This window comes from Oncorhynchus mykiss, chromosome 7, assembly GCF_013265735.2.
Source record: "Oncorhynchus mykiss isolate Arlee chromosome 7, USDA_OmykA_1.1, whole genome shotgun sequence".
NCBI classification, from domain to species: Eukaryota; Metazoa; Chordata; class Actinopteri; order Salmoniformes; family Salmonidae; genus Oncorhynchus; species Oncorhynchus mykiss.
In genome coordinates this window covers 71,581,899-71,596,277 of record NC_048571.1, presented here as the reverse complement: position 1 = coordinate 71,596,277, position 14,379 = coordinate 71,581,899, and the positions used below count along the sequence as shown (strand labels likewise).

General features: G+C 43.7%; 1 protein-coding gene across 2 annotated transcripts in view; it reads left to right on the top strand.

Moving 5' to 3' along the window:
- LOC110529018 (voltage-dependent calcium channel subunit alpha-2/delta-3-like) overlaps positions 1 to 14,379 on the top strand; it is a 76,044-nt gene that overhangs the window by 16,111 nt on the left and 45,554 nt on the right. For both annotated transcript variants that reach the window (XM_036983998.1, XM_036983997.1), the window contains exons 5-11: positions 1,083 to 1,245; positions 4,228 to 4,359; positions 5,135 to 5,195; positions 5,708 to 5,858; positions 6,131 to 6,205; positions 6,314 to 6,403; positions 11,121 to 11,234. In XM_036983998.1, the coding sequence (XP_036839893.1) occupies positions 1,083 to 1,245; positions 4,228 to 4,359; positions 5,135 to 5,195; positions 5,708 to 5,858; positions 6,131 to 6,205; positions 6,314 to 6,403; positions 11,121 to 11,234 (786 nt within the window). The remainder of the gene's footprint in view (positions 1 to 1,082; positions 1,246 to 4,227; positions 4,360 to 5,134; positions 5,196 to 5,707; positions 5,859 to 6,130; positions 6,206 to 6,313; positions 6,404 to 11,120; positions 11,235 to 14,379) is intronic.

Here is a 14,379-nt window from a genome sequence, read left to right as displayed (position 1 = left end):
TGAGCATGCACGTTCCTCTCCTCCCCCTTCCTCCCCTCCTACCTTCCTCGGCCCGTCAGAGGGGCGCCCAGGCGTGGTATGAGCTGTCAGGCCCTGCTTTATGGTGATGCCCGTGTGGCCTCCCCCAAGTACGCCACAGAGTCCATCACACCCCCCTACTTCTCTCCCTCCCTCCCTGCCTCTCCCCAAGCCCTTCACTGGCAAACAGCGCCAGTCAGTTCAGAGCTAGGCTGCTTAGACAGAATGAAAGAGTCTCTCCTCTAAGCTGGTCTAGGGGTTCAGCACTGTGAAGAACAGGCCAATCACAAAGCAGAGTTACACTTCAGAGAAGTCTGATTGTTCTCTTAATTAACCCCATCATCCAGACAGAGAGCTGAGCAGCACAGCTCACCTCCACTGCTAGACTGCTGCGCTGTAACCTCCACTTCATTTTAAAAATGTTTAGCTTGACTCTAGTTCCCGAGTGGCGCAGCGGTCTAAGGCACCTCATCGCCGTGCAAGAAGGGTCACTACAGACACCCTGGTTCAGCGGTCTAAGGCACTGCATCTCAGTGCAAGAGGTGTCACTAAAGACCCTGGTTCAAATCCAGGCTGTCACATCTGGCTGTAATTGGGAGTCCCATAGGGCGGAGCACAATTGGTCCAGGTTTGGCTGGCCGTCATTGTAAATAAGAATTTGTTCTCAACTGACTTGCCTAATTAAGTAAATAAAAAATAGATACTGTATAAATATAGTGTTAAAGTGCAGTTGTAATGTATTTTGACCTCATTACTACTACTTTATGTAACACTTTGTGTTTTTCTCATCAGGGTCTGGGTTGTCAAGACAAATACAGTACCACTTCATAGCCACGAGGCTATTGAAACTGATGGTGGAGATGGACGTTAACTCTCTGTTGTTTTCCTCCCCAGTATGAGTACTTCAACGCAGTGCTGATCTGATTGTTGAGTTGGATTGTAACTCTATATACAGTATCTGCACTTTGTCTATTCCTCCCCAGTATGAGTACTTCACCGTGGTGCTGATTAACAATGTGGATGTTAACTCTGTTAACTCTATGTGTACCATGTCTGTTCCCCAGTATGAGTACTTCAACGCGGTGCTGATCAACGAGGTGGATGAGGAGGGCAACAACGTGGAGCTGGGAGGAGAGTTTGTCCTCGAACCCAATGAACACTTCAACAACCTGTCAGTCAACCTCAGCCTCAGTGTGGTGCAGGTGCCCACCAACATGTATAACAAAGGTAGGGACACTCAGAAATCACTGCCAATATAGTGCATAATAGTTGAAGTGTGCAAATATGGATATGGAAAAGTAGGAAATCCCCCACGTGAGGTGTCATAAGAGTTCATGGTGGCAACTAAATTGTCCTTCCGGGACAATAAAAATCTATTGAATTGTGTGAAAAGCAGATTTGGGGTACATTTCATGTCAATTCAAGAAAATAATTGAATTTCCAATTTTAGAAAGTGAAACGCTCCATCTTTTTGCAGTGGTGGAAAAAGTATCCAATTGTCATACTTGAGTTTAGATACCTTAATAGAAAATGACTCAATTAAAAGTGAAAGTCACCCTGTAAAATACTACTTCAGTAAAAGTAGTAGAGGACCGGGGGTAGAGGGAGGTGGGTAGAGGGCGGGGGTAGAGAGCGGAGGTAGAGGAAGGTGGGTAGAGGGCGGGGGTAGAGGGCGGGGGTAGAGGGCGGAGGTAGAGGGCGGGGGTAGAGGGAGGTGGGTAGAGAGCGGAGGTAGAGGGCAGAGGTAGAGGAAGGTGGGTAGAGGGAGGTGGGTAGAGGGCAGGGGTAGAGGGAGGTGGGTAGAGGGAGGTGGGTAGAGGGCGGGGGTAGAGGGCGGAGGTAGAGGGCGGGGTAGAGGGAGGTGGGTTGAGAGCGGAGGTAGAGGGCAGAGGTAGAGGAAGGTGGGTAGAGGGAGGTGGGTAGAGGGCAGGGGTAGAGGGAGGTGGGTAGAGGGCGGAGGGAGAGGGTGGGTGTAGAGGGAGGTGGGTAGAGGGCGGAGGTAGAGGGCGGAGGTAGAGGGAGGTGCGTAGAGAGCGGGGGTAGAGGGCGGAGGTAGAGGGCGGGGGTAGAGGGAGGTGGGTAGAGGGCGGAGGTAGAGGGCGGAGGTAGAGGGAGGTGGGTAGAGAGCGGGGGTTGAGGGCGGAGGTAGAGGGCGAGGGTAGAGGGCAGTGGGTAGAGAGCGGGGGGTAGAGGGAGGTGGGTAGAGGGAGGGGTTAGAGGGAGGGGGTAGAGAGCGGGGGTAGAGGGCGGAGGTAGAGGGCAGGGGTAGAGGGCGGAGGTAGAGGGCGGGGGTAGATGGTGGAGGTAGAGGGCGGAGGTAGAGGGAGGGGGTAGAGGGCGGGGGTAGAGGGCGGGGGTAGAGGGCGGAGGTAGAGGGCGGGGGTAGAGGGCGGAGGTAGAGGGAGGGGGTAGAGGGCGGGGGTAGAGGGTGGAAGGGGGTGGAGATAGGGGTAGACAGTGGAGAAGGGATCCATAATGGCGCAAAGATAGAGAGAGCAGTCACACTACAGGCCTTTCAAAGACAATGGAGTGAGTGAGGAGAAGAGGGAAGGGTGAGGAGAGGAGAAAAGAAGGGATGCGGTTGTGTCTCTTGCAGTGACTTAATGTTCAGCTGTTATTTGTTTTATAGCTCATCGTGTCACCTGTCTCTGTGTAGCCCTGGGTCTCTTTTGTCTGTCTATAATGGCCTCCTCAGTGCCCCCCACCCCTCTCTGTTCTCTGCACAATGGAAGGCTATCTGAGAGCCTCAGTGTGTGTGTGTGTGCGTACGCGTGTGTGTGGAGACCATGCAGCAGAAGGATGGGAGGGCATTATTTAGTCACACTGTTTGTCCCTCCACCAGAGGGGTCAATAAAGGCCAAAGGTCAACGGTCCAGCACTCCTGTGTTCAGTGTTAATGGAGATTATGACCATTATTACCTTTGTTATTACACTCTTAGAAAAAATGGTGTTATCTAGAACCTTAAAGGGTTCTTCTGCTTTTGGAATCTCAATTTTATTTACTTTATTGTGAAATAAACAAAACAATTAACAATAAACATTACACTCACAAAAGATCCAAAACAAAAAATACATTTCAAATGTCATATTATGTCTATATACAGTGTTGTAACGATGTACAAATTGTTAAAGTACATAAGGGAAAATAAATCAACAAATATACTTTGTATTTACAATGGTGTTTGTTCTTCACTGGTTGCTCTTTTCTTGTGGCAACAGGTCACAAATCATGCTGTGATTGCACACTGTGGTATTCAATAGATATGGGAGTTGTTTTCAAATTCTTTGTGGGTCTATGTGATCTGAGAGAAATATGTGTCTCTAATTTGGCAGGAGGTTAGGAAGAGCAGCTCAGTTTCCACCTCATTTTGTGGGCAGTGGGCACATAGCCTGTCTTCTCTTTAGAGCCAGGTCTGCCTTCGGCAGCCTTTCTCAATAGCAAGGCTATGCTCAATGAGTCTGTAAATAGTCAAATATTTCCTTATTTTTGGTTCAGTCACAGTGGTCAGGTATTCTGCTGGTTTTTTTGTTGTGTAAATTCTTTCCAATGTGTCAAGTAATTATCTTTTTGTTTTCTCATGATTTGGTTGGGTCTAATTGTGTTGCTGTCCTGGGGCTCTGTGGGGTGTGTTTGTGTTTGTGAACAGAGCCCCAGGACCAGCCTGCTTAGGGGACTCTTCTCCAGGTTCATTTCTCTGTACGTGATGTCTTTGTTATGGAAGGTTTGGGAATCGCTTCCTTTTAGGTGGTTGTAGAATTTAAAGGCTCTTTTCTTGATTTTGATAATTAGTGGGTATCGGCCTAAATGCTCTGCGTGCATTATTTGGTGTTTTACGTTGTACACAGAGGATATTTTTTGCAGAATTCTGCTGCAGAGTCTAAATTTGGTGTTCTCTCTCTCACACAGTCCCTCCTCCCCTCTCTCTGTCTCTCTCCCCTCCCTCCTCCCCCTCTATTCAATTCAATTCAGTGGGCTTTATTGGCATGGGAAACATATGTTAACATTGCCAAAACAATGTCCTCTCTATTTCTCTCTCTCTCTCTCTCTCTCTCAATTCAATTAAATTTAAGGGGCTTTATTGGCATGGGAAACATATGTTTACATTGCCAAAGCAAGTGAAATAAACAATAAAAAATGAACAGTCTCTCTCTCTCTCTCTCTCTCTCTCTCTCTCTCTCTCTCTCTCTCTCTCTCTCTCTCTCTCTCAGATCCTGCCATAGTGAATGGGGTGTATTGGTCAGAGGCCTTGAATAAAGTGTTTGTGGATAACTTTGAAAAAGATCCGTCCCTGATATGGCAGTACTTTGGCAGTGCCAAGGGCTTCTTTAGGCAGTATCCCGGTGAGTTGTGTGTGTTTGTGTGTGTGTGTGTGTGTGTGTGTGTGTGTGTGTGTGTGTGTGTGTGTGTGTGTGTGTGTGTGTGTGTGTGTGTGTGCGTGCGTGCGTGTGTGCATGCTTGTGTGGGGAGAGTGGGGGAGGGGCAAAACGCAGGAAGTAGTCACTGTAAGAAGTGGGAGAAAATGAAATGGAATCACTCAAAGGGTGATTTAGCTAATGTTGTAATTTTACAGACCATCAGAGAGGATGCCAGCGGCACACTGCAACACAGTCCAGAGCTAAGGCAGAGCTAAGGGTTCATTAGAGCACTGACAGTGATCGTCAGACAGTGGCCGTGCTGACTTCAGTACTATAACACCACAGATACATATATGGGAAATTAGAGGTGATACAGAAAGTGTTATTTCATATATAATGCCCTTCATCGAATTCCCTTCACATTGCAGTCATATCATTTAAAGTCACCCACCACCAATGTGCCCTGCCTGACTGTGTGTGGATAATGTTATGCATCAGTTCCAATGAGACTAGTGTATTGTTAGTGTGTAGGACATGTAACGTAGCACTGTGCCCTTCACGGATGTGGCATCATTAGACTCCACTCTCCGCTCAATTTCTATTGAGACACACATAGCAAGGAAAGACAGACCTGCGTATTGAACCCCCATTTCTAAAGACATTTTGTAGTCTGTAGTTGGCTCCGGAATGTCTTCACACTCTGTATGACTCTGTAATGCGCTGTGTATCTAGCTACGTGTCTTTCTCCTCATGGTTCCAGGGGTCAAATGGCATCCAGACGAACACGGAGTCATCGCCTTTGACTGCAGGAACAGGAAATGGTATGCTTTTTCACAATAAGTCAGCGTTAGCCAATGAGAAAACTGTTTTCCCTCTTGCTGTGTAGCCTACAATATCATGCTTAACTTGTTTGTGCAGCGTATATTATGGCAAAATCTTGATCCCTGTCGTGGATTTTGTTAATGTGTTATGTGTTGCTTTAGCGCTGCATTGATTCCAGTCAGTGTTTGCTGCATTGCAGTCCAAGGTTGGGCAGCATGTTTTGTGTTGTTATGCCACACTATATACCCCCAATAAATAGATAGATAGATAGATAGATAGATAGATAGATAGATAGATAGATAGATAGATAGATAGATAGATAGATAGATAGATAGATAGATAGATATCTAGATAGATAGATAGATAGATAGATAGATATATAGATAGATAGATAGATAGATAGATAGATAGATAGATAGATAGATAGATAGATAGATAGATAGATAGATAGATAGATAGAACTGACATTCTGATTAGTGTGTGTATTCTTGTGTCATTCTTTCATGGTCAGGTACATCCAGGCAGCGACATCTCCTAAAGACGTGGTGATTCTAGTAGATGTGAGTGGCAGTATGAAGGGCCTGAGACTGACCATCGCCAGACAGACTGTCTCCTCTATACTGGACACACTGGGAGACGACGACTTCTTCAACATCATCGCTGTCAGTCTGATTGAACTGACCTCTGTGTGTGTGTGTGTATGTGTGTGTGTGTGCTGGAGTGGGTTGTGTGTGTTGGGGGGGGGCATTTTAGCTTCTCTATTTATATGGGGTTTCTGCTGCTAGTTTTTCTATACCGTGTTTATGATTATCCTACCTCATAGCTAAAACCATATCTAGAAAATCAATAGGTATGTCTAGAATGTGTGTGTGTGTCTGTACTCTTATCGTGATATTCCACTCAAAGCTAACCCTCTCCATATGTCTGTTCACAGTACAATCAAGAGATTCACTATGTGGAGCCTTGTCTGAATGGTACACTGGTACGAGCAGACAGAAACAATAAAGCTGTAAGATCCTCACTACTAACACACACATAATTGTATGTAGATCATATCAGAGGGAATGTGTTTGATTATCACTCAAATCATACTGTATGTTTACCTCTTTCCTGTTAGCATTTTAGAGAACATCTGGACAAGCTGTTTGCCAAAGGGATTGGTCTGCTGGGTGATGCTCTTACCGAAGCATTCACCATTCTAAATGATGTAAGTTCAGCCTCTGGCTTTAACCCCCCTGAATTCATTCATTCATCCGTTCAACACAGATATTGCACAGACTAATATACAGTAGTTACATGTACTGCGCCTGCGTATCCATATCACATACTAGAGCAGAGACAAAATGAAACACACAACTTGAAACAAAAATTGGTTCTCATATGTGTCTCAGACTTTGGTTTAATTCCAGAATGACTTTTTACATGATTGAACAACAAATACGTAAACACACTTGGATCCACGCCAGAGAAGTTCGAGTAGAAAGGCAATTAGATCAGGCACAGTAGTTTTCACTTCCCAACCTAATTGAGTGATTTAAACGGAGCAGCATCAGTAAGGTGTACATACTTACATACATACGTCTCTTCCCTGTCTACCGTTCGAAACTCTTCGCCGCAATCCCTGCTGTCCCCCATTCCGCCCTGCAAGCACAGGCACATCTATTCTGAAGGATGATTAATGGTTGTAATTAACAGTACTGATTAATAAGGAGGATGATCGGAACACAACGCCGGGGGAGATAAAAGGCTCCTGGTCTTATCTCTCTGTTTTCAGGCTAGCGGTCTGTCGCACCGCTCTGCACCGGGCCCTGGGAGCATGGCTTCAACGTCTGCATTTGTCTAATTAATTAAATCTAGTGCAATGAATATGGTAATCAGGCGGCCAATAGGCTGAGTGTGAAATACATTGCTACTCTAGGCTAGGCTACCACCTTGGTGAATGGACGGGGTGGATTCTAACTGGGCTATGGCCATTTTATTCTCTATACTATCCCTTAGCAGAGCAGATCGAAGGTAGAAAGCAATTGACTAGTGGTGTATCAAGACTAGGGTTGCCTGGAGGTGTTTGTGTGTTTCTCTACTAGAAGCAGCACTGTGGTCTGATCAAAAACACACCTTGACCATAATACTGATCACCACATGTTCCCATCATCTCCACATTTGTCAAAACTCAAATCCTCCCATGGTATCATGTATTCTACCCTGAATCTGTTCTAAACATTATGGTCTATCTGGGTGGTATATCTTTAATTTTCTGTGTAGTTCACTGTGGTGGACAGGCTTTCAATGCTGTTAGTTTGATCCAATGCTGCCTTATTTACAGTTCTCTGCCTCCAACAAACCTGCCTAGCTCTAAACCTGCTCTTAGCATTGACCATATTGTTGACAAAATACATTTAAATCATTTGCTCCATATGCTGTGTTTATATTGGTCTCTTTGACATATCTACAGTAACTCTTTAGCTTTAAGGGATGCTCTGAGCATGGTCAACTTGTGGTAATCTGCAGTGTGTGTGGAGACCACTGTGCATGCATGTGTGAGGGATGAGTGTGTGTCAAGAGAGACAGTCCGTGCGGTATTGTAATCCTGTGTGTGTATGTATGTCTGTCTCCACACACACTCTTACAAAACGCCGCTGCCGGTGTGTTTTGGGAGCAGAGCCATGCTCAGCTCAGCGGCTTTTAGACGGCAATAATGGTGCTCACTCCACAAAGCTCTATTTCTCCACATTCCCTCTGTCACGGGTCAATAAGCTATTTAATTACCACCATGCATCTTCTGCCATCAGATTAATGTGGGCTGCACTTCCCAGTTTATTTACAAAGAGATTATCTGTGTTTTAGTCCCTGATGGGACGCCAGTATCGGACATCATCAGACATCAGCAACGAAAACAGACATTACAGGCATGGCCAAGGGCAGAGGTGACAGGCAGCTGAGTTTCAAAGCGGACCTGGGTTCAAATACTATTTGAAATCTTTAGCATTTGCTTTAGCCTGCCTGGAGTGCCAAATGGGCAGGGTTTTTATTTTGTATGACTATTATATTGCTTCCATTGTCTCATGGAAAACTCAAGCCCAGGATTTGAAATGATTTCAAATAGTATATGAACCCAGGTCTGTCTCAGAGTTAGACTAGGCCTCAAAGACAGAGATGGGAAAGGATTAGAGGACAGATGAACATGCCCCGTGGATAAATGGTGCTTGTTTTTGAAGATAGTCAGCTGGCTGTCGTGAAGACCATGTGGTCCAAGGCCATCCACAAAAAAAAGGCTTCTGAAAAGGCATTCCGTGAACCAGTAAACAAAACTGCAAAATTCTACATTTTAATAGATGATTTTATGAATATAAACACTGTGTCATTCAAACCTTGTAAAAGCTGCACATTAGTTAAGTATTATAAATCAAAGGTACGATTTGAAATCATAGCACATTTTTGATCATTTCTCCTCGCAACATTATGAGGTTGCCATGTTACATCTCGGTTACAATTTTTACACAAGTTCCGTTGTACATCCTTGCAGAAACATGCAAAATATATTTTTCTCAGATGGCAGAACAGCTCTTTATTTAGGTGTCGGGACCATTCTTGTTTTGAGAGCTGTGTTAGCTAGCAAACGTTATGCTGTCTTTAGTTTCGCTAGTAGGCCAGAGCAACAATGGCCCCTCTAAGCTTAATAGAGCTCGCAAGCTTGTAGTCCTAAAACCCTTGCAGTCCTAAATTTGTTAAGTCTGGTTCGTACAGTCATCCCCAGGGGGGATATTAAATGGGGAAAGAATAGGGATTTGGGATAAACGGCAAAAATAAGGTCAGAGGTTAATACACACTTAGGAGATCTGATGCGTTTTGTTCTATGGAGGTAATACCAGTCAGTTAACATGACCTTTATGAATTATGAAGCCTTAGTGTTTTTTTATGACAAATGCTTCAAAATTCGCAAAAATTTACGTTAGCTGATAATCTTTATCTCACAGAACATAACGTATACGATCTCCTAAACCTGTGCTTACCGCAGACCTTGTTTTCAGCATTTATCCAAAAACATTTATCCAAAAACACCATTCATTTCCCCATAATTTGGCCAATGAACCGTTGTGGTGTAACGATGTACGCTGAGAGTCGGGAAGCAAGTTCAGGGAGTGAACACATTTAATGAATAAATGACCAAAACAAGAAAACACAAACAGCGCACCGACCTGAAACAATGACAACTGGAGAAGAAACCAAAGGGAGTGACATAAAGGACAGGTAATCAAGGAGGTGATGGAGTCCAGGCAAATGCGTGTATCGCTGGTGACAGGTGTGCGCCATAGACGAGCAGCCTGGTGACCTAGAGGCCGAGAGGGAGCACACATGACAGGTGATGTCAGTGCCTACAAAAAGACGACATTACTATTGCTCTCTATACAGCTGCCAAAAATGTCTTCACACTGTACTGTACCTGGTTAAAACATTCTCATTGGAGTTGGAGTTGGAGACTTTTATCTCCCTCACCAACTTCAAACATCTGCTATCTGAGCAGCTAACCGATCGCTGCAGCTGTACATAGTCTATTGGTAAATAGCCCACCCATTTTCACCTACCTCATCCCCATACTGTTTTTATTTATTTATTTTTCTGCTCTTTTGCACACCAATATCTCTATCTCTACCTTTACATAACCATCTGATCATTTATCACTCCAGTGTTAATCTGCATAATTGTAATTATTTGCCTACCTTCTCATGCCTTTTGCACACAATGGGCGGCAGGGTAGCCTAGTGGTTAGAGCGTTGAACTAGTAACCGGAAGGTTGTGAGTTCAAACCCCCGAGCTGACAAGGTACAAATCTGTCGTTCTGCCCCTGAACAGCCAGTTAACCCACTGTTCCCAGGCCGTCATTGAAAATAAGAATTTGTTCTTAACTGACTTGCCTGGTTAAATAAAGGTAAAATAAAAAAAATAAAAATAAAATATATAGACTCCCCTTTTTTCTACTGTGTTATTGACTTGTTAATTGTTTACTCCATGTGTAACTCTGTGTTGTCTGTTCACACTGCTATGCCTTATCTTGGCCAGGTCGCAGTTGCAAATGAGAACTTGTTCTCAACTAGCCTACCTGGTTAAATAAAGGTGAAATAAAAAAAAATAAAAAAAAATAAAAACATTCTCATTTCGGGGTTCATCTGGATCAATGACAGTAACACGTGTTGCTTGAGCTGATGCATGGACGAACACACAAATAGTGTGCTTCTACACCTGCATTGCTTGCTGTTTGGGGTTTTAGGCTGGGTTTCTGTACAGCACTTTGAGATATCAGCTGATGTACGAAGGGCTATATAAATACATTTGATTTGATTTGATTCTGTGCGCCAGTGTGCAAAAAAAGAAACGAAGGTGAAACAACGTCGGAACGTTGCTTGGGAAATTTCCAAGATGCTCTGTGATTTCAAAGCTAAATAATGTGCCACTTCTAGTTTTTAATCACACCGTATTCATGTTCATAACATTATCTACAAACTGTTGCTGAAATTTTACACTGCTGTTTTTGGGTCACGGAACAAGACATTTTTGGTGGGTGGCCCTCTGAATAATGGTGCAAAAGTGGTCATCATTTTCTCCTGATGATGGAGATCTTGTTCAACTCAATGAGTTTCCTTATTAGAAATGTTTTAAATAATCTAGTCGATAATTGTCTGTATATTTATACAAATGAATCATCTGAACTTCAATTAACCAAAAAATGCCTATAACTATAGTCAAGTCACGAGCCTGTATTTTTGCAACTGAAGTGCAACACAGTCCCAGACAAATCTCAACTCTCTTCCTGAATGTGTGTGTATCTGTAGTTTAACCAGACTGGGCATTGCAGTGTGTGTAGCCAGGCCATCATGCTGGTGACTGACATATCTCAACTCTCTTCCTGAATGTGTTTGTATCTGTAGTTTAACCAGACTGGGCATGGCAGTGTGTGTAGCCAGGCCATCATGCTGGTGACTGACGGGGCCACCCAGATGTACGATGATGTTTTCGCCAAGTTCAACTGGCCAGACAGAAAGGTGAGAAATTGATCTCTCTCTCTCGTAAACATTACACTCACAAAAATTCCAAAAGAATAAAGACAGTTAAAATATTATATATACCGTGTTGTAATGATCTGCAAATAGTTAAAGTACAAAAGGGAAAATAAATATATGTTGTATTTACAATGGTGTTTGTTCTTCACTGGTTGCCCTTTTCTTGTGGCAACAGGTCACAAATCTTGCTGGTGGGATTGCACAGTGTGGTATTTCACCCAATAGATATGGGAATTCATCAAAATTGGATCTGGGGAAATAGGTCTCTCTAAAATGGTCATACATTTGGCAAGAGGTTATGAAGTGCAAATCAAACTTTATTTGTCACACGCGCTGAATACAACAGGTTTAGACATTTCTGCAAAATGTTTACTTACAAGTCCTTAACCAACAATGCAGTTCATGAAAGAGTTAATAAAATATTTACCAAATAAACTTAAGTAAAAATAATAATAAAAGTAACACAAAATAATAACGAGGCTATATACAGGAGGAACCGGTACCGAGTCAATGTGAGGGGGGTACAGGTTAGTCGAGGTCATTTGTACATGTAGGTAGGGGTAAAGTGACTATGCATTGATAATAAACAGCAAGTAGCAGTGTACAATACAAATGGAGGGGAGGGGGTGTCAATATAAATAGTCCGTGTGGCCATTTTATTAATTGTTCAGCATTCTTATGGCTTGGGGGTAGAAGCTGTTAAGGAGCCTTTTGGTCCTAGACTTGGTGCTCCGGTACCCGCTTACCTTGCGGTAGCAGAAAGAACAGTCTGTGACTTGGGTGACTGGAGTCTGACAATTTTATGGGCTTTCCTTTGACAGCGCCTATTATATAGGTCCTGAATGGCAAGAAGCTTGGCCCCAGTGATGTACTGGGCCGTACGCACTACCCACTGTAGCGCCTTATGGTCAGATGAGCAGTTGCCATATCAGGCGATGTAGGATGCTCTCGATGGTGCAGCTGTAGAACTTTGAGGAATTGGGGACCCATGGCAAATCTTTTCAGTCTCCTGAGGGGAAAAAGGTGTTGTCGTGCCCTCTTCACGACTGTGTTGGTTTGATGGGACCATGATAGTTTGTTGGTGATGTGGACACCAAGGAACTTGAAACTCTCAACCTGCTCCACTACAGCCCCGTCAATGTTATTGGGAGCCTGTTCCCGCCTTTTTCTGTAGTCCACGATCAGCTCCTTTATCTTACTCACATTGAGGGAGAGGTTGTTGTCCTGGCACAACCCTGCCAGGTCTCTGACCTCCTTCCAATAGCTGTCTCATCATTGTCGGTAATCAGGCCTACCACTGTTGGGTCATCAGCAAACTGGCCATGCAGTCGTGGGTGAACAGGGAGTACAGGAGGGGACTACGCATAGACCCCTGAGGAGCCCCTATGTTGAGGATTAGTGTGGCAAATGTTGTTACCTACCCTGGGGGCGGCCCGTCAGGAAGTCCAGGATCCAGTTGCAGGGGAGGTGTTTAGTCCCAGGGTCCTTAGCTTAGTTATGAGCTTTGTGGACTACGCAGAGCTGTAGTCAATGAACAGCATTCTCACATAGGTGTTCCTTTTGTTCAGGTGGGAAAGGGCAGTGTGGAATGTGATTGAGATTGCGTCATCTGTGGATCTGTTGGGACGGTATGCGAATTGGAGTGGATCTAGTATATCCAGGATGATGTTGTTGATGTGAGCCATGACCACTCTTTCCAAGCACTTCATGGCTACCAACGTGAATGCTACAGGCGGTAATCATTTTAGGCAGGTTATCTTCACTTCCTTGGGCACTATGGTGTTCTGCTTAAAACATGTAGGTATTACAGACTCGGTCAGGGAGAGGTTGAAAATGTCAGTGAAGACACTTGCCGGACATTTTCCACCATAATTTGCAAATAAATTAATTAAAGATCCTACAATGTGATTTTCAGGATTTTTTTTCTCCTTTTGTTTGTCATAGTTGAAGTGTACCTATGATGAAAATTACAGGCCTCTCTCATCTTTTTAAGTGGGAGAACTTGCACAATTGGTGGCTGACTAAATACTTTTTTGCCCCACTGTATAAGTCTTTGCTAGGTAAAGCCCCGCCTTATTTCAGCTCACTGGTCACAATAACAACACCCACCCGTAGTATGCGCTCCAGCAGATATATCTCAATGGTCATCCCCAAAGCCAACAACTCCTTTGGCCGTCTTTCCTTCCAGTTCTCTGCTGCCAATGACTGGAACGAATTGCGGAGAAAAAAAACATTTATTAAAAAAATAATAATAATAATAATTCATGTTTATTTTTTTAGTAGCAGACGTTGGAGACTTATATCTCCCTCACTAACTTTAAGCATCAGCCATCTGAGCAGCTAACCGATCGCTGCAGCTGTACATAGTCCATCTGTAAATAGCCCACCAAATCTACCTACCTCATCCCCACATTGTTTTTATTTACTTTTCTGCTCTTTTGCACACCAGTATCACTACTTGCACATCACCATCTGCTCATCCATCACTCGTGTTAATTTGCTAAATTGTAATTACTTCGCTACTATGGCCTATTTATTGCCTTACCTCCTCACGTCATTTGCACTCACTGTATATACTGTTTTTTTCCTATCGTGTTATTGACCGCTTGTTTATTCCATGTGTAAGTCTGTGTTGTTGTTTGTGTCTCACTGCTTTGCTTTATCTTGGCCAGATCACCGTTGTAAATGAGAACTTGTTCTCAACTAGCTTACCTGGTTAAATAAAGGTGAAAAAATAAAAAATCGTTCTCCATTCATTTTGTAGTTATCGTTGTGTGAACGCTCCTGTTCACTTGAATATAAACAAATATTTTTATCATTATTGTCCTTCGTATGGACGGCCCTTTGGAGCTAAAATGATCTCCTAACCTGCTATGAAAAGGCACTTCCGGTCGTAGCTGCACTCCCTCTAGTCACAACCATGTGATTTGTTGAGTCACCTCAACTGACATTACAAAAAATGTATTTCATTGTATAAGCCACATTAGTTAGTATCATTTGAATGAATATTCTACATTACCATGGCAGTCCACCATCAGTTGAAAGAACTTTCCAAAATACCATGAAAATTATTGCATCACAATACCAGGCAGCCATTGCAAGTGTACCATTTTAAAATCATGGATAT